The 17,601-nt window shown below is 45.7% G+C and overlaps 1 protein-coding gene across 7 annotated transcripts in view; it reads right to left on the bottom strand.

The window, feature by feature from the left end:
• Nucleotides 1–17,601, bottom strand: part of rerea (arginine-glutamic acid dipeptide (RE) repeats a) — a 129,047-nt gene that overhangs the window by 58,737 nt on the left and 52,709 nt on the right. For all 7 annotated transcript variants that reach the window (XM_087834328.1, XM_087834322.1, XM_087834327.1 and 4 more), the window contains 2 exons: nucleotides 16,155–16,665; nucleotides 8,495–8,565 (listed from right to left, as the gene is read on the bottom strand). In XM_087834328.1, coding sequence (XP_087690454.1) covers nucleotides 8,495–8,565; nucleotides 16,155–16,521 — 438 coding nt within the window. In that variant the 5' untranslated portion in view covers nucleotides 16,522–16,665. The remainder of the gene's footprint in view (nucleotides 1–8,494; nucleotides 8,566–16,154; nucleotides 16,666–17,601) is intronic.

The raw sequence follows: 17,601 nt of genomic DNA, 5'->3' as shown, positions 1-17,601 counted from the left end.
CCCTCCCCTCCCGTCTTCTATCCTAGAGAAAGAGATAATCCTATTGGTTGAACAACTAGTTTCCATAGCAGCGTTTAGCTAATGCACAGCGAGGGCAGCGAGGGTGAGAGAAAAAAGTGCTATCTGTCCAAAAAGATGAAAAGAGGGAGAGAAGAGTCGAAGAGCCATGCAGAGGGTTGGGCAGGTTTCATTTCATACCCACAAGGAGAGCTCAATCCCAGTTGCTCCACTTGCTGGGCCTGAAATGTGTTGTTATCTCAACCTTGCCATTTGTATTGCTTTATTTATTCATCACTGCGCTGGTGTGGACAATCAATCTAACCCGTCTCCCAACAGAGACGGGGCTCTGTAGCTGTCAGAGAGACGCATGCCTGTCTCCATCTGATTTGAGAAATGCACCACGCTTGCAAACCGACACCAGAGTAGAGCTACGGCTTGTCAGTCTTGCAAAAATTGTAAGTACATACTTGAACAGAAAGAGCAGCTGCTTTAAGCTGGACACCAACGTGGCAGCTTAATGACCTAATGTTTTTCCAGAGAATGACATTAATGGCTTCACCTCAATGAAAATTCAAGCGTGAGAAACGCGAGTGAAGTATGGAGGGAACGGGATAAGGTGCCTCATACCTCACACAGAACAGAAGAATGAATCGAAATGGTCACAATGGGCAAAGTGGCATGATAGTACCAAAACAGTGGCAGAAAATGCTTTGCTCATTGGGTCTAGTCATAATCAAATGCAAGGAGAGGAAAGGGAGTGGGCCATTTGTCAAATAAAGATAGCTAATCTGAGCAGAATTTGTCCAAATAGAAAAAAAAACCCCAAACAATCCTGCTTTGTTTCCCTTTTGCAGCCAAGTGGAAGTGAATGGCCATTCAGTGTTTAATAGCTGCTGTGTTGTGCTTGTATTGCTTTAAGGCTGCCACTCAATGGGGGAACATTACAGGCAGGATGCTTCAATCACACAGTCTGCAGCAGGCTCGCCTGGCCGGCCATGTCTGTAGACGCCTAGATGCCCTTGTCAAAGCTGCTTCCTCGCAGAGAGCACAGAGACAAGCACACACTTAAGACAGCCCCATGCAACTGTGAAAGACTGCACCTCCACACGTTCATGCCTGAGAAATGTAGCAGCTCGCTTACAGCAGCTGAGTGGACTGTGGAATGAAAGGAAGAGCTGAGAAGCACACACACGAATAAATACACACACACACAAACACACAAAATTGCCCCTAATGACTGTAGCGCCCCTCTCTCAAGAGATGGCAGCGGCTGCTGCTCTACTCAATAAATATTAACAAGAAGTACGACTGATGGTGGTGCTCACTGATCCATAATTGCATTTCAAAATGTTCGATGGGGGTGGGGTGGAGGGTGGCCGCAAAGGGAGAAAGGAGATAAAAAAAGAGGAAGCTCAGCCTTCCAGGCAGTGACAAGAGACAAGTAGTGATGGCTGTCTAGTAAACCTCCCACTGTCATTTCGGTGGCTCAGCACCAACGGTCTGACATGCTTGCTTTCACTGAATCACCGCACATGTGGGGATGGATCGCGGGGACGGTCGCAAGCTCCATTAGCACATATACACTTACAGATATCCCATGGATCTGAATATGCGCATGTGAGCTAGCCGCAAGCTAATTAGCCCGTGGATCTCATTGTTAAACTAATTCTCAGCACTTTGGATTCCATTAGGACTGTAGTCAGGGTCCAGAGAAAACCTAATAAGTGCTCATGTTAAGCATGCGTATTTATGCACATAAATTTGCATCTTTATCAAACATTTTTAATTATGGACTTTGAATAGGAAGCACTTTCCAAGGCTGAACGTTATACAGCAGCTAAAACAGTCAGGGATCAGTTGTGAGACATATAATTAGCATTTGGCGTGCACACGTGTGCGTGTGTTTATGGAGAAGGTATACACATGTTGTTAACATGACACATTAACTGTTATGTCAATCTAAAGAAAACATATATGTGAATACCCACACACAGACGGTGCACGTGTCCCGATTACACACAGAGGTACAGATAGTAAAGCTTAACAATAAATGATTTACTCATTAAATCACACACATGTGCCACTAACTGAGCTTTAGAGGCTTTTAAATCTGCAGCCCTGTCTGCAGCGCACCTTTAGCATTGGTAGATGGTTTTTTTTTTTCATATTTATTTAATCTAGCACTAAAACTGAGATGGGATTTTGTGCCATCATTAAAATATTACAGCACATCCACAGCTCTGATTTTCTATAATAGTCCCACAAACAATCGTGTCACACTGTGAAAATGCAGAGTTTTCCTCATTAATTTGCAAGCTCTTTGCTAATTAAATGTTTTGGCCCGCCAATTAATTATTCCGACCGGTTCAGGAAATAGACAATATCACCTCAGCATCACAAAAGAGAAAATGCATCAAAATGCTTTTGAATGAAGTGAAATAAAAGAATCATTTTCATTTTAAACACATACATTCAGATAATTCAAAATACTCCTGCCATCATTTGTAACAGTTCTATGATAAAAGAGGATGACGCGAGTGATATGTCGAAACAAATTGGGGCCGTTTCTTTGCATCAAGCTGGATTTATTAACCATAAAGACAGAGATTAGACACTGAGAGGAGATGTAAATCACCCCATGTGCAAAGCTAAACCCTTACAGCAGGATAAGCTACGCTTCCTATGCAATCTGTTATCCTCTGCAGAAACACCTATGGTTTCGACACATCTCATCATTTAGACTTAACATCATTATCTCCAGTAATGCGCATCCGCACATGCCGAGTGCATGTATTGACGTGTTACTTGACAGTGCTCTGACCTGTACAAACACGACATCACAACATGTTTTCCCTGGACAAACACAAAGAACATAAAGCATGTTGCAGATTAACCTGTGCACATCTCGCAGACGAAACAGAGCGCGCTCAATCTTGGGGTGGTTATAACCTTACACTGCTGCTAAATGAGGGGACGTAATGAAAACCAGTGAATACAGTGTGCTCTGTACTAGTTGTGTGGCAAAGAAGATCCTTCATCCTTTTAAGCTGATCAGGACTGCAACATATGAGCACGAATCCTGGCAAGATAATTGCGTTGTACGTGGCATCTAATTAAATGTCCATAAGCAGGAAGATCCAGGGGTGGAGATGAGCATTTGTTTGTGAGGCTAACAGTGGGAGAGAAAGACTGTGAGGGTGTGTGTGTGTTTGTATGTTTGTGTGTTGGTGTACTGGGCTCCTCAATCCCTTGTTCCCCGAGGGAGAAACGCTGCAATCACTCCATTAACGAAAGAGGGAGGGAGACAGGGTTGCTGGCAGGGAAAGAGAAGGATGTAGGGAAAGGAAGGAGGGGAGGGAGGATGGGGCACAGCTGACTTGGCCAATAACAGCAAATAAGGCTAGCTACAAGCAGAGAGGAGAGGTGGGAGGGTCAATGAGCGTCGAGGACACGGGCACAATGGCTTGAACATGGGATGGGAGGAGGGAGGGAGGTGAGTGACAGCAGATAAAGAGGAGAGGGGACGATGGGGGGAGGAGGGGAATGAAGTGTAGAAACAGACAGATGAGAGAGTGAGGGGGAGAGAAATGGAGACAGAGGAGAGAATTGAGGTAAGAAGAGCAGGATGGATTGGTGAAGTCAGGGTCAATGGGCAGATATGGCTGCAGACTGCTCAGCGCTCAGTTTCTGTCAGGCGGCTTTTTGTCTTCGATTCTTCTCTCACGGCGACATACGACTCGCGTGAGAACAAGATTAATATGTATCAAAGTACGTGATCATAATACAAGCTGCGTGACCAGAATAGAAACGCGGCGCAAGCACACACAGACACGCACAAGATAAAAAACGCACAAGTCTGTATCTGGCAAGCTCCCTGCATTGCTTTCATCCGGTATAGATTGTAACACATTACAAGGTCACGGCACTGGGTGTAAACAGAAACTAGCCCTTGTGGGAGAACGGCCGAAAGGACTGCAGGCCTTTAATTGACCTAACTAATCACATCCGAGAGAATGCACTGTGATGCACGTTTACAATACCCGCCATGTTACCCGCCTTAAACGAAACATGATTCATTTAAAGTCACAATTTCGTGCCACCATTTATTTCTGGTTTTTTTAATCTCCTGCAAGTTTTGCTAATAATTTTTGTCATTTTCCAAAACTGATGAGTTTTACTAATGTTGCTGCAAACTTTCACACTTTTAATAATTGAAATGTGGGCGGCAGAGATTTTCATCTTTGTAAGAGTGTTTTAACAGTTCGCCACGCCACTACCGCTTCTAACGGTTTAGAAACAGCCCGCTGCTGCTCATCTCCGTGTCCTGGCAGACATGTTAGGAGGGAGGGAGGAGGCGGAACTCTATATGGATGGATCAATGTGTCACGGGGGTTGCAGTGGGCACCAAAGCTGCCACTGTTGACTAAACGAGTCAGGCAAAATGACGCAGAATTTATTTATTTTTTTTGCAGGTGTTACTGTTGAATGGACGTCTTGGTGTTTGTGTATGCGTGTGGAAAAGGGGTAGATGACATATACGTAATGAGAATAGGCTCAGAATCACCCCGACGTGGAGAAAACGCCAAGTGAGAAAAAGATAAGAAATACATAAACAGAGAGGCCGGCTTCAATCCTTGTTCTTTGCGCGCAGGAGAGATTGATGGCTGCATTCAGGATTTCTACACCTCACTAATTGGATTCACAGGTCATTAGATAAAGTACACAACTGAGACTGTTATGGCCTAAAGACTGAGGAAGGCAAGTGAGAGTTGGGGGGAAAAGGAGAAAGGTGCGAGAGGGGCAATATTGATGAGGTTGTTTGGTTCAGGACCAATAAAATTTCTTCCCCTTTCTGCTGTGTCTCCAAAGCCCTGTTCCACCATGCAGAGGTGGGGTGGACTGATCGATAATTTGTGCAGCAAGAAAAGGTGGTGGTGGTGGTGGAGGGGGTTGGAGGCAGAAGGAGGGAGGAGGGTTAGAGAGGAGATGGGAAATAAAGAGAAGGAGTTGATGTTATATGACTCATGTTGCCTGTTGTCTCTTCCTTTCAATATATCGTGGCAGGGAGAGGAAATGAGATTAGCCCGACCATTATGTTCTGCAAAAGAGCCGAATGAGTGAAGGAGCATTTCATTCTCCCAAAAGCACAAGGCCTCTGTGCCCCAGTTTTGAGCGCAGGGTGACGGGGGTAGAATCGAGGTTGGCTCAGCTAGATGGTAGTTTATACAAACGTGCAATTACAACCTAAATCAGCCATCATCCTAAAAGAGGATTGTGTGCTAGACTACCAAACAGAGATTACGAGTTTTCAATGTAGCCTGGCTTTTTTTGTGTGTGTGTGTGTGCGTGATTTGTAGTTCAGTGACAAAGTGAGCTCACTGAAAAATGCTGTACGTGTTTAGAGAGCCAGCGGGGGCTTGTTGTCTTAACATAGGAGAACAAGGGTACAGTCTGCTCAAACACATACAGGCATGCAGATGGCTGTTCATTAATTACAGACGGACTGGGGGAGGGAGTAACAGAGAGACAGACACAGACACAGAGGGAGAGAGAGACAGAGAGAGAGGTCAGCTAATGTAGCTAGCATTCTGCCTCTCTCCCTGGACAATTACCTCTGCCTGCCCCAGACCTCTTCTGGCGCTCTTAATCAAGGTGCAAGTGCGTGGGTGTTCGTGCGAGTGTGTGTGTGTGCATGCGTTCATAAGAAAAGGTTCCTGCCATCCTCAGCAGTCTCTGAAAGCAATCCGATTAAAGCCTCGCTGCTGTGGGGCCTGGCTGCAAGGCCTGCAGCTCACCTTGAAAACCCTTCTACACTCAGCTGTCCATTGAGCACAAAAGCATTTGCAAGTGTGTGTAATTATCCTAAAAGACAACGATCACTTTACTAGAATTCATATATTCTCAATAAACAATCCATAAACTTGTAAATAAACAAGTAATTGGTCCACGTGTAGCGGTTAAGAGGGGCTACTCTAGTCTTCATGCTTTGCCCCTCACAACATCCACCAGTGTGTTTGTGTGTGAATTTTAGGCAAAGCTTAGGCATAGAAATAAGCGTTTGTATGAATGTGTGTGAATGGAGAGCACTTTAGCACTTTGGCTGCTCAAATTGAACAGAAAGGTGCTATATGAGTACAGTATGTTTACCTAACTTAATAGACATCTGTGCATTTTCTTGTTATTTTTGGCCAGTTTTACAAATAAACATGTATTTAAGCTTCAGTGAATTAGCTGTGACTGTGAAAGACAGGTGACCTGTCTAGAATCCACCCCACCTAAAACTGAAAAAGTGACAAATTAAGCACAAAATGTTTATCTTTATTACTTTAGAATCACAATTCTGGTTTCCTTCGGTGGATGGTAGGCCACACACACACCCTCACCACTCCCCTGTCTCATAAAGCACCAAGTGTGGCCTCTGACTCTAACAACCATTCCTTTGGCCCAACCCTCCCCTCCCAAAGTCTTCTGTACTCTGCTTAGACAACCAATCTCCTGAAAAACAGGTAATACTTGGGAGGCTTTGCCGTGGCTTCAAAAGGCAAAACAAACCCATTCATTACAAATTCCAAGAGTCTTTTCCCAATAAATAGTGGTCACATTACTGCAAACCTGGACCAAAATGAGTTCTGCTTTTTTGTTCCCGGCGGTCGAATGCAACACAACAGACCAATTAAAAACATTCAAATTCAGTTTCATAATGAATTTCAAGCTTCAGTGAAATATTTCCATTTGAAGGTTGGCCCGAAAATAGAAAACAATATTCTGAGTGCATCGGCCTAGGGCTGGGTGATATGACCCAAAATTCATATCTCGATATTTTTTTAAAGCCATAAGTTAAGAACAAAAAGAGAGTTCTTAGTCACACTGTGTCCCAGATGTCACACAGGCATTTTTATTTACATACAGCATAGATTTACATGAAGAAATTACTCAAAAATAAATTATCAGCATTCATTAGATAATCATGCTCCATAAATAAAATAAAACAATGTTGTTTTTTCACACAATACGGTAATATTACGTTGAAGAACAGTACATATCACTCCGCGAGGCTCCAGACTACGGTAGCCGTAATGCTCCGACAATCCATCAAGCGCTGCAGCTCCATAGCTTACCAAAGTCGTACTAAAACATTTTTTGACAGATTGCTGAGCGCCGTGTAGCACATAAAATTGGTTCGCGGTCAGTAAGCACAACCAGAATTCATACATAAGGCGCGCTGTCAACTTTTGAGAAAATGAAAGGATTTTAGGCCGTGCAGCCCCTGTGGGCTGTATGTCGTTAGCATGGTTAGCGTGGTTAGCTCGTTAGCGCGGTTGGCTCGCTAACACGTTGACGCCGTCCAGCCCCACAACTCGCTAACTGAGATTTGCCGTGTCCATATTGTTGCTGCCTGCAGGTGAAGCTATGGGGGAGGAGGGGGAGTTGTGTTCAGTGAAGGAGAGGCGAGGCTGAGTAACGTTGCGCAGAGACAAAAGTGGACGAAAGAGAGGCAAACTTGTGGCTATGTTATAACGTAACACAGACTATATCGATATAAAGGATATTGTCACATCTTATATCTCACATGAAAATATATCGATATTTTTTAAAAACTCGATATATCGCCCAGCCCTACATCGGCCTTTAGGAAAGATCCAGCATGGGGTAAGCCACTGGTGCCATTAGTGTAAAAAGACACAGTGTGGCAATAAGACAATCCAGGATTTTACATCAAATTACAAATTACTTAAAAAAAAGATAATCTGCACCCAGTCGTGAAACTCCTTCTATAACTGTGCAGTGTGTCATTAAAGGCAATTACCATATAGCAAACTAACTGAAGCTCTCAAACCATAATACTGTGCCCTTTATTTTATTATTTGCATAGACAAAAACAAATCTATTACGGATGAACTCGACGTCCTCTTTTGGAGAAGGCAGTGTGAGTATGTGTGTATGTGCGTGTGGCTGTGGTGAATTTTAAGTCTCCTGTTGCGCAGAAAACAAGCACCGTCTCACTAAAGTGACCGAGCCTGATGAATCAGCTATTCTCATCAGCAAATTAAAAACTAATTTCTTTCTTTATTCAGCAAAAGAGCCAATTTGGCCACATTAGGTCGTAAAAAAAAGTGGGGAAAAAAAATCAATTGAAAAGCGGTGAAGGTCTCCTTCATTAAATCAATTAACCACATCGACTAACATCTATATTTCCATTACAGGCATTATTACACTGCCAGTGGACTGCAAAGGTTAGTGGTGTTTAAGATTCACTGAAGGATTTTTATTTGCCAGTACAGAAAAAAAACCCCAAACTGATGATATAATCCATCAGCACTTCAGTGTGATCTGTTATGTAAATTTAATCAGCTTTGCCCCGATTTCCTTTGGAATTTCTTCTCGACAATAGCATGCTTTCCCTTGTGTGGCATGTATGGATGGGTTGGTGTGAGGAAATGAGGACGTGAAATAGGCTGATAGGAAGTGGAACAATAAAAAGAAATCTACTCACCAGCTTGAAATCCTGAATGCTACAAATGAAGTAGGGAGTGTTGGGCCGCTGACTCTCAATGTACACACAATCTGCAAGTGAGAAAAAAAAAAACAGGAGATGTTCACACTTCTCAAAGCTTTCATGCTTTTAAGCAGCCAGACTCAGTAATATATTATTTTGTGTGCTGTTACCTCTGCTGAAAAGACATTTTTTTTCCTCCTTGAGTCAAATTCAATTGGAATGCGAGTAATAGGATTAAGGACTTTTGGAGCGCTACAAGGTTGCCTTTCCAAAGCAAACATTACGCCCCAGGGGAATTATGTTATTGTTCCACTCCATTTATACACCAGTGAGCAATACTAGCTTTAACCCCATCCCACCCCTCAAGTCTTCACTGTGACTTGTTTTTTACTAAAATGACAACTACAGCCAACAGTTAGCGCTGGCTTACTCTGAGAGAAACAAACCAATTAAAAAAAAGTGTGTGTGTGTGAGAGAGAGGAGCTGGGCCGGCTGGCTGCGTGGCTAAATTGAATGTGACTGGTGGTATGGCCAGGTCATGAACTCTCATCTCCTTAACAAAAACATTCACGCTGCAGAGGACAAAAAATACACAGCCACTTCTGTTAGGAAGGAGGAAAAAAAAGGAGGAGGTGGTGGTGTTGGGGGACACAGCTAATGGTTGCTGCTCACCCCGCCACAGTACTTTCCAGAAACAGCCAGCTTTTTAAATGATTATTGAGAGAGAGCGAGCGAAGGAGAGATGTGGATTCACAAAAGTCAAATTAGCATAACAGTCACCTTTGGCTCTTAACTGCAACACAAAACCAGGAGTGTGATCAAACTGAGTGTAAAATGATTTATTTTGGTGTAAAACAGGAGTTTATGCCAGGCAGAGCAATCAAAAGCCATTCACTTAATTGATCGAGAAACCGATCGCACACAGGCGGAAGCAGTGCGACTAAAGCTACTTGAATGCTCGCGGGGTCGGTGCTCCTACCAATTGGAGCGGCGAGGAGAGGAAAAGCGTAACGCTTCTGCTGACATTAACTCGCATGCACACACACAGCCATGAAGGAGGGCGATATCTCGCAGCTCTGTGAGCTTTGACTCATGGGGGGGGGGAAGAGAAGAAAAGAAAGAAAGAGAGAAAGCCACCATCGACAACATTTACAGTGACAACACAAATGGCTGGCGCTCGTCTCGCTGAAACACCTGCTGAGCTGCTCCTCGCAGAAGTATTACGCCACACTTTTCCCTAACAAAAGATCGCGTCTCTCAGCGACCGACGCTGCCATCATCCGTTATTTATTTGTGTCAACAGAGTTATCGATCGGGCTGTGGTTTATCTCACCGCTCGCAGAGGAACAGAGAGGTGGCAAAAGACATTAAATGACTCTGACACCCAAGACACCATTTGTAGAGGGGCGCTGCTGTGTACATGTGCGCCTGTGACATCATGGGCTTTGTTTTTTGAGAAGCTATGTGCGTGTGTGTGTGCGTATGTAACCTCGGGGTGGGCTTGTTATCTGCTGGAGGCTGAATGAGCTGTTCTAAAAGGGGGAAGTGGGGTGTGTGTGTGTGTGTGGGGGGGGGGGGGGGGGGGGTATTATCGCCCTTGCTGGCTCTGAGTGACGCATTATATCTCTCTCACTACTGCCCTCTTCATGCTTCCCCACCACCACCCGCCCCCCTCCTCTACACCATCCCTGGAAGTCATTTACAAGATAACATGAATGAAAATATCCATCAGGGCTATTGTGTGATCTGTGAACAACACACTGTGTATGTGTGTGTGTGTGTGTGTGTGTGTGTGTGTGTAGAGGAAGAGACAGAGAGAAACGGGTAGAGGAGGAGGTGGAGGAGGGAGGATCAGGATGGAGGGAGTGGGGGGAGGGCAGAGAACAAAAGAGACTAATCTGAATGAGATGACATGTTTCGGAGGAGTCAAATCGGGGGAATTAGGGTTTAGTGTCCCTTCACCTCGGCAGCACATTCATTTAAAGAGGCCAGATCTCCGAGTCTGCACCCCAGAGTGCATCAACAGGCACAAAGAACAGACAGCGAGAGTGAAAAAGATAGGTGGAGGGCAAAAAAAAAAAAGGAGTGAGAGAGAGACGGGGATCTAGTTTAATCATTCACAGACAGCAAGCGAGTCTATTCTTCGAGCATCAAAAGCACATTCTGAATTCATCCTGGGCACTAAAAGTCTACTACCTCAAGGGCATTTCTCTGAAATTGACTCGAACACGAATCTCAATGAATGTGAAAGTTAAATCCAAGTTAACGCTTCAGACTCTGTCATCTGAACAAAAAGGAGGAGGCGACGGAGCTCGGGGAGGTTTGGGTGGGTGAGTGGGGGGGAGGAAGGCTGAACCGGGCCAAGCGGTTCCTCCGGGGGTCTGCCTGGTTTGGTTAAACGTTCCTGCCATTTTGTGCATTTGGAAACGGGTCTCCTCGCTCAAGTGGAGAAGTAGAAAGGGGAGGGGGCGAGGTATTTAACAGTGGCGGGGTCCATGTGGGGGATGGGCTTTTTTTTTTTTTTTAGGGTTATAGTGTGTTCTGGCGAATGGATGCAGGCTTCACAGGAGGCAGGAGAGCCACGGCGGTGCTGGGGTTTTTTTTTTTGCACATGAGCGCTCAATCATTCAAAAACCATACGTTTACGCCTTTCTGCTTGGAATCCGCTGCTGACTGCAACGCCGAGAGAGACGGAGCGCGAGCTTGATACTTCGACAAAGGGAGATAATCAAGAAGTAACAGAGTGCGGTTCACCGAAACCTGATCCTGGTGGCGGCTGTTTCTCCGTTTAAACCGTACCTGCTGAGTTCAAGCGGCTGAATTTTCACTGTTACAACCTCACAACACACACAAACACACACTCGGTCTTTTTTCTCAGCTGTACTTCATTGTTCAGCCAGCCATTCTCTCATGGCTGCCAAGCATGTCTAATCTAAAACACACCTAGCCTCAGCAAAGGAGGCATGTCCTATTCTCTTCTCCGTATCAAGCAAATAAAATGCTGTTTAATTTGCTGCAGCATTCCAGTAGAGGAGGGGAGGTGGGGGTGGGTGGGAGGTGGAGTTCTTAGATAATATCTGCTTGGATTTCTTTTATGAGCCAGCAACAATGGAAAGGTCACATTGTGAACACAGCCATGTATGCCAGTGTTTTGTAAACAGTGGTAAGGGGAGGAAGGGGGGGGTGCATATTTTAGGAAGCAAGACGGGCTTATTAAATCAAAAAGGAACTGTTTGTTTAAGCCGTGCTTGCAGGTGGCGAGTGATAACCAAGAGGCAGGACGCACCTGCGTTGTCAGAAGTGGTGCTCGGCTCAAACGGGCAATGAGGATGTGTGCGGCTTTAGCAAAGCTAGCAGCAACAACAGCAACAACCCCCCCCCCAACAATATTCTTTGAACCTACTGATCTTAAAATTAAACACACAACATGAAATACTGAAAGTTCAGAGGTGTGAGACGCAATATAGATCGAAGAAAGATAAGAGTGGTGTAACTAGTGATTCGCCGCAGCTCTCTTGAGCAAGACCAGCTGATGACCAAGGCCACTTCCTGCTGGGCTGGTCTCAGCGGGGTGCGCAACAGGCAGTCGAGCCCTGAAGGTAAACAGACACTTGATTCTTCCCCAACTTTCCTTCCTCTCTTCTCTCCAACCAGCCCAACAAGTCTCCCTTCTTCTCACTGGAAAAGCAGTGGGAAATACCTGGCAAGCGATACCATCAGCTCTCTACAATAGGGCAGGCCTACAGCTGACTGAGCTCCTAGGGGAGAACAGAAGCTCTTTGACAACACCACCGCCCCCCCCCACCCCTCTCCTTTCCCTCTCGGCTAGCCCACGCTTTCTCATTTAGCAGTCGGCAGGTGGTTGGATTTCACTAAAAAGCCCTTTTCCCAGAGTCTCTAGCGTGGGGAGAGATGGGAGAGCGGAGAGGGCCCTTTTAAAAATAGATCTGTTCAGTTAACGACAGGCTACAGATTCACACTGCTATGTTTCAATATGAAATGACTCCAAGGGCTTGTCCCCTATGTTAGCTTGAATGGAAACGGCAAACTGATCGACAGCTAGCTGTGGTAGCGGATGGGTTGCGCTGCCATTTCTGTACTACACTGGCTGTCTTGGCTCTAAAAAACTAGTCCAACATTCACAGATTCACAACTTCCTGGTTTCCCAATAAGATTCATACTGACAACAATTTAGACACGTAATAATCAGTGTGGGTAGCTCTATTTTGGATAGTAACTTTGCACAATCAAAGCTAAAACAGGTTGATGGTAATGAGTGTATATTTGAAAAGGAAAGCTGAAGCCCTGATAAACATAAAGAACACGGCAAGTTTGTGGGACAACCAACAGTTGTTCTAAAGTTTGAACAACTGCTGGTTGTAGTTGGTTGTATTTGTGCGTATCAGAGATACAGCAAGACTCACAAACACACATGTAAGCGTACGACCCCAGGGTTCTGTGGTGACTGCAGCAAGGAGTGCCAGTTGCCCACATCAACAAATCCTTCAACACACACAGTGTGTTTCTCAGTCTAGCCTCAATCTTTCTGCATATATGATTCACCTTCTACACAAATCTACACTTGCCAAGAAAAGTGTTTCTGCTGCAGTAGCCATGTTGTGTGACATACAGTGAGGGAGAAGGACAAGGAGGAGGGGGGATGGTTTCCATTAGCTCCACTGTGTGGTGTGTGTCTGCCAGCGATAGGAACCGTGTTTCCAACTGTTAAAAGTATGCCTTTTTATGTGACAGGGTGTGTATGTATGATTTTCAGTACACAAATGCTGGTTATCAGCATTCTATGTATGTGTGCGCACTGTTTCTATGCTTCTAGGGTGTCTCCTATTGATCCACCACAGCAGTGTGTATAATCTCTAGAGAGAGGATCTATAATCTAGGGTGGGGATGTGGATGAATGTAGAGAACAGGCTTTGGAGGTGTCTGGCTGGGCCCGGGGAAGTGGTGCGAGCTCAGCCACAGGGCACAGATCGATTTTGGCATGTCTGCTCGAGCTAGCTGTTCACCCCAGCAGCCGATCATACAAATGGCCCGGGACACAGTCCCCTGGACACCACCGGGCAAACTCCTCCATTCCTTTTAAAACAGCAGCAAAGCTAGAGTTAGCTGCAGGCCCACCTACTGGCCGATTGCACTTCCCCATCCAATCGATGTGCGCTAAGCTGCCTGAACCCATCTTCAAGGGATAGAAAGGCTAAGCAGAGAGATTGGAGGGTGGCTGAGGACCAGGAGTAGGGAGATGGTTTCAATACTAGCTTAACTGTTCTTTTTTATGTGATAACACAGGCCTGTATGTTTCTAAATCTCCCCTGTGACAAAAGCAATCAAAACGGCATTTTGGTTCACAATTTCTTTCGCTTTCTGCGCTGTTCTCCATCACATTCTTCACCTCCCCACATCTGGGGTGGCGTAAATCCCTCTCGGAGGGTGGTCAGTTTTACATATTGTGTGTCACTAGCCGGCTATAAGGGGATTTAACATTTAGTAAAGCATAATCCATTGCAGGCTTTGTGCCTGCCTAAGCTGCACACATCAAATCTGATTGCAAGAAGGCTGCTACCAGTGACCAAGCTGTAGGAAACAAGCACTCACACTCACACACACACGCACAAGCGAGCACACACGCGCGTGCACAAACACGGCTTGTCACTTGAACAATAAGCAGAGGAGACAGCAGGAAGTCGGCTGCTGAGGTGGAGGATCTTCCATGTTGACAACAGGAGGTAAATTACAAACGAGTGTACCGACGCTGGGGCCGTCACTACCCTATCGTGGCTCATTCCTAATCTAAACCAATCTTAACAGCTTCAGTCGACATGACGCGAGGAGGCTGTGACATTCAGGCCACTCCACAAATGTCAAACTAATAGAAGGAGAGGACAGGAAACATAAATATTCCACATCAACCAGACCCTGTCCGTGCTGTTCGCTCGGTTGTGGAAATATAAATATTCGGAGGAGCTAATCCACTGAGACGGTCGACTCTGTTTATATGCCTTTTGAATGTTTCATTGATATAACTGACTGCTTCTGTTTTTGTTTTCTCACCCCTTTCCCCCGGCCCGCCCCCTACCTCGCATGGTCGACTATGAGACCCAGCGTCGGTGCTCTCTCTATTAAACGTGAAATGCCAAGTAAAAAAGGCTTCAGTGGAGACCTCCGCAGAGTGATAGAGACAGGAATAGTGTGAGCAACAACAAGGCTTGATTCAGTGCGACTGCTTGCTTGAGGACTTCCACTGATACCAGCGCAGAGATAATTTAGCCGACCGGATTACGCAGCTAGGCTGAAAGCGCAGGTTGGGATGTCTGGCTGTTTCACTGCACCTACTGGAATTCATCTGTTTAGTAGATGAAATAGAATAAAAGGAGGCCTGAGGATGATTGTGGACGTGTGGTTCGGGTAGACTGTTGAAGAAGACAGCCTAACACAGTCGCTGTAACTTCTTACATCTTCCCATTAAATAGCCGAGCAGAGTGGGCCACTCCCCTCCCTCGGTACTTGACCTTTTGCAAGCTCCCGGAGAAATATAAAAGCACGAAGGCAATGATTTAGGTGCAAGGCAAGATAACAGTGAGCGGTGTAAAAGACACAGCTAGTTAGCCTGGCTTCTCTCCGTCACTCAGTGCTGACATTTCCGCCTCTAATACAACTAATTTAAACAGCAAGTAAAATATGGGCTGTGTTTACAGCCACGAAAAAGGTCGCTTCTCTTTTTATCCTCGTTTATTCGACATATTCGAGACATACCGCCGTAGCTCGGGAAAAAAAAAATCCTCTCCCAGAAAGTAGAGTACCTTTTGGCCCCAGAGGAGATAGCATATTTTCAGTGAGTCAGACAGCGCTGGAATGAAATCATTATCATGGCTGTCTCTATCGTATCATCTATTGAAGCACCACTTTGCTTTATTGACTAAGCTCAAGACAAAGCTCAGAGTGGGTCAACTTGGAATTGATTGTATGATGCATTGGCCTCTAGCCTGAAGGAGTACTTCTGCTGCTGGAGAACTGCAACTTTGGAGAATCTGCAATTCCTCAGCAGCTTATTGCAGCAGAGGTGACAAGAATCAATCACTGATAAATCGATGTCAGTTTTCCCCCTATGCCTAAAATAAACTTAGTCTAAAGAAAGTGGCTTATGTTAAAAAGTGCAAGTGACGCTGAAGCTAAGCTATGCAAAAACATGCACAGGCTTTCCTAAAACCCGACATGATGGGGCACTGGCTCTAACAGAGGATGCTTTTGTATTAGAGCATGATCTCCAACTGTGCATGCTCAAAGGGAACTGTAACACTGACAACGCCGTGAGGTTACTGTTGTAAAACGTAAAGTGATGCTGCATAACGAATATTAAACTGAATTGTTCAGGACATTTATGGGCATCACAGAGGGGTCCTTTTGTTCATTCACACTTGAGCTTGCTTAACTGCCACTGCTTTCTCGCTTTTCTCACTTCTTGATCCAGGGAAGAAGAGCCAAATTTTAATGGTGTGTTTGCAAACAGCATCTGACAAATCCAGTGAAGTATGCTTTCGAAAATGTGGGCTTATGACCTGGGAAAGTTTAATCATTTAGTAGCCGAGCTGATGAATGCGGCCCGCCGGCTCACACAACTGGATTAAGGGTGCCTGGGACTTACCTCCGGGTCTGTAAACAACATCATCTTCTGTAATGAAGGACGTGATTTCGCCGTTCTCTGTGCGCTCGTAGCGTGATTTCTTCTTAGGCATCTTCTTTTTGCCCTTCTTGCCAGCCTCCTCGGCCGTGCCGCTGCCTCCGCCGGTGCTGCCGTTGTCGTTGTCCTCGTCATCGCTGTGCTCGCTCTCTGCATAGTTCTTGGCCCCGCCCTCCAGCGTACAGCTGCGCCGGGGCCGAGAGCTTTCGCTTTCACGGTCGCCCCGGTCCCCATCCTGCCGGCGGGACTTGCCGGCCTCTCTTTTGTCCCGGTCCCTGTCTCTGTCCCTGTCCCGCTCTTTCTCCCGTTCCTTTTCTTTATCGGCCGTCATGATCCGCCACGTGCCTTCCTCAGTCCTCTCACGGCTGGGCCTCCGTGAAAGGTAGACTGTGAGCCTGGGCTTCAGTCTTCTGAATTTACCAGTCAAATCCAGGGAAAATTTGGCCACTCCAACAACCCCAGTGTTTCAGAAAAGCTGTGGAGAAAAGAAGAAGGGCAATTAACTCGGATCAATAACCACCGTTTTTACAAAATACAAGCAACATTAAAAGTGTTGTTCGATACTGGATGACACCTTTTTTGGGGGTTAGAAACGCAACATTAGTTCTTGGAGATTAGGCTGCTCTGCCGACTCTTCTCAGCATCACAGTAATTGCTGGCATTCTCCTCCACAGCCAAGTATGCTCCGGAGAGCACAGAGCAGCTTTATGAAAGAACAAAACCTTCGAGCTTCCTGCTCTAACATATTTCCACGCTTTCAGAAAGGTGCTAAAACAGATTTATTAAAGGGTAAAAGAGAACAACAGGAAGACAAGCGCCGCGGCTACAGTATTTGTAACACAATGAGCTAAAGGGAAGTCATAACTGAATAAGGTAGTAAAGAAGCTGCTGCCAGCCAACAGAATTCCTCTGAGATAATATGCTATGAGGGTTCTTTTTTTTTCTTTTGGCAGAAGTCGCCGTTTGTAGTTTATAAGGCCACGGGAAAGCTGCAGCGTAAAGCTCAATGACAGAGTTAACAGGCTGGCTTCTCTGCAGACCGTTTCTGTTGACACCAGGCTCAATTCTGCTGGCTTACTGGACTCCTCCCTCACCCCGGCCCTCTGCCCTGGCTGACAGTCACCGCTGCGTTAATGTGAAGTGACAGCTCTGGAGGGAAGGATACAGCAATCCACTGGGTAAGGAAAGGCAGAGGATCGAGGCAGAGTCACTCATTCGCCACGCCTGGTCCTCAGCCACTTGCAGCTATCTTCGTCCAGCCGCCACTTTCCCCGCGACATAATAAAAAAAATCCTCCATAAACAGCAAAGTGGGCAAAGCTGAAGCAGCACGCTGTCTGCACCACACAGCCTCTGCACACAGCGCCTACAAAGGAGGCTACTCATTTAAAGCCAGTGTTTGCCCCCCCTTC

Source organism: Neolamprologus brichardi, chromosome 20 (assembly GCF_056152115.1).
Source record: "Neolamprologus brichardi isolate AB-2024 chromosome 20, ASM5615211v1, whole genome shotgun sequence".
Taxonomy (NCBI): domain Eukaryota; kingdom Metazoa; phylum Chordata; class Actinopteri; order Cichliformes; family Cichlidae; genus Neolamprologus; species Neolamprologus brichardi.
This window is presented reverse-complemented; position numbering and strand designations above follow the sequence as displayed.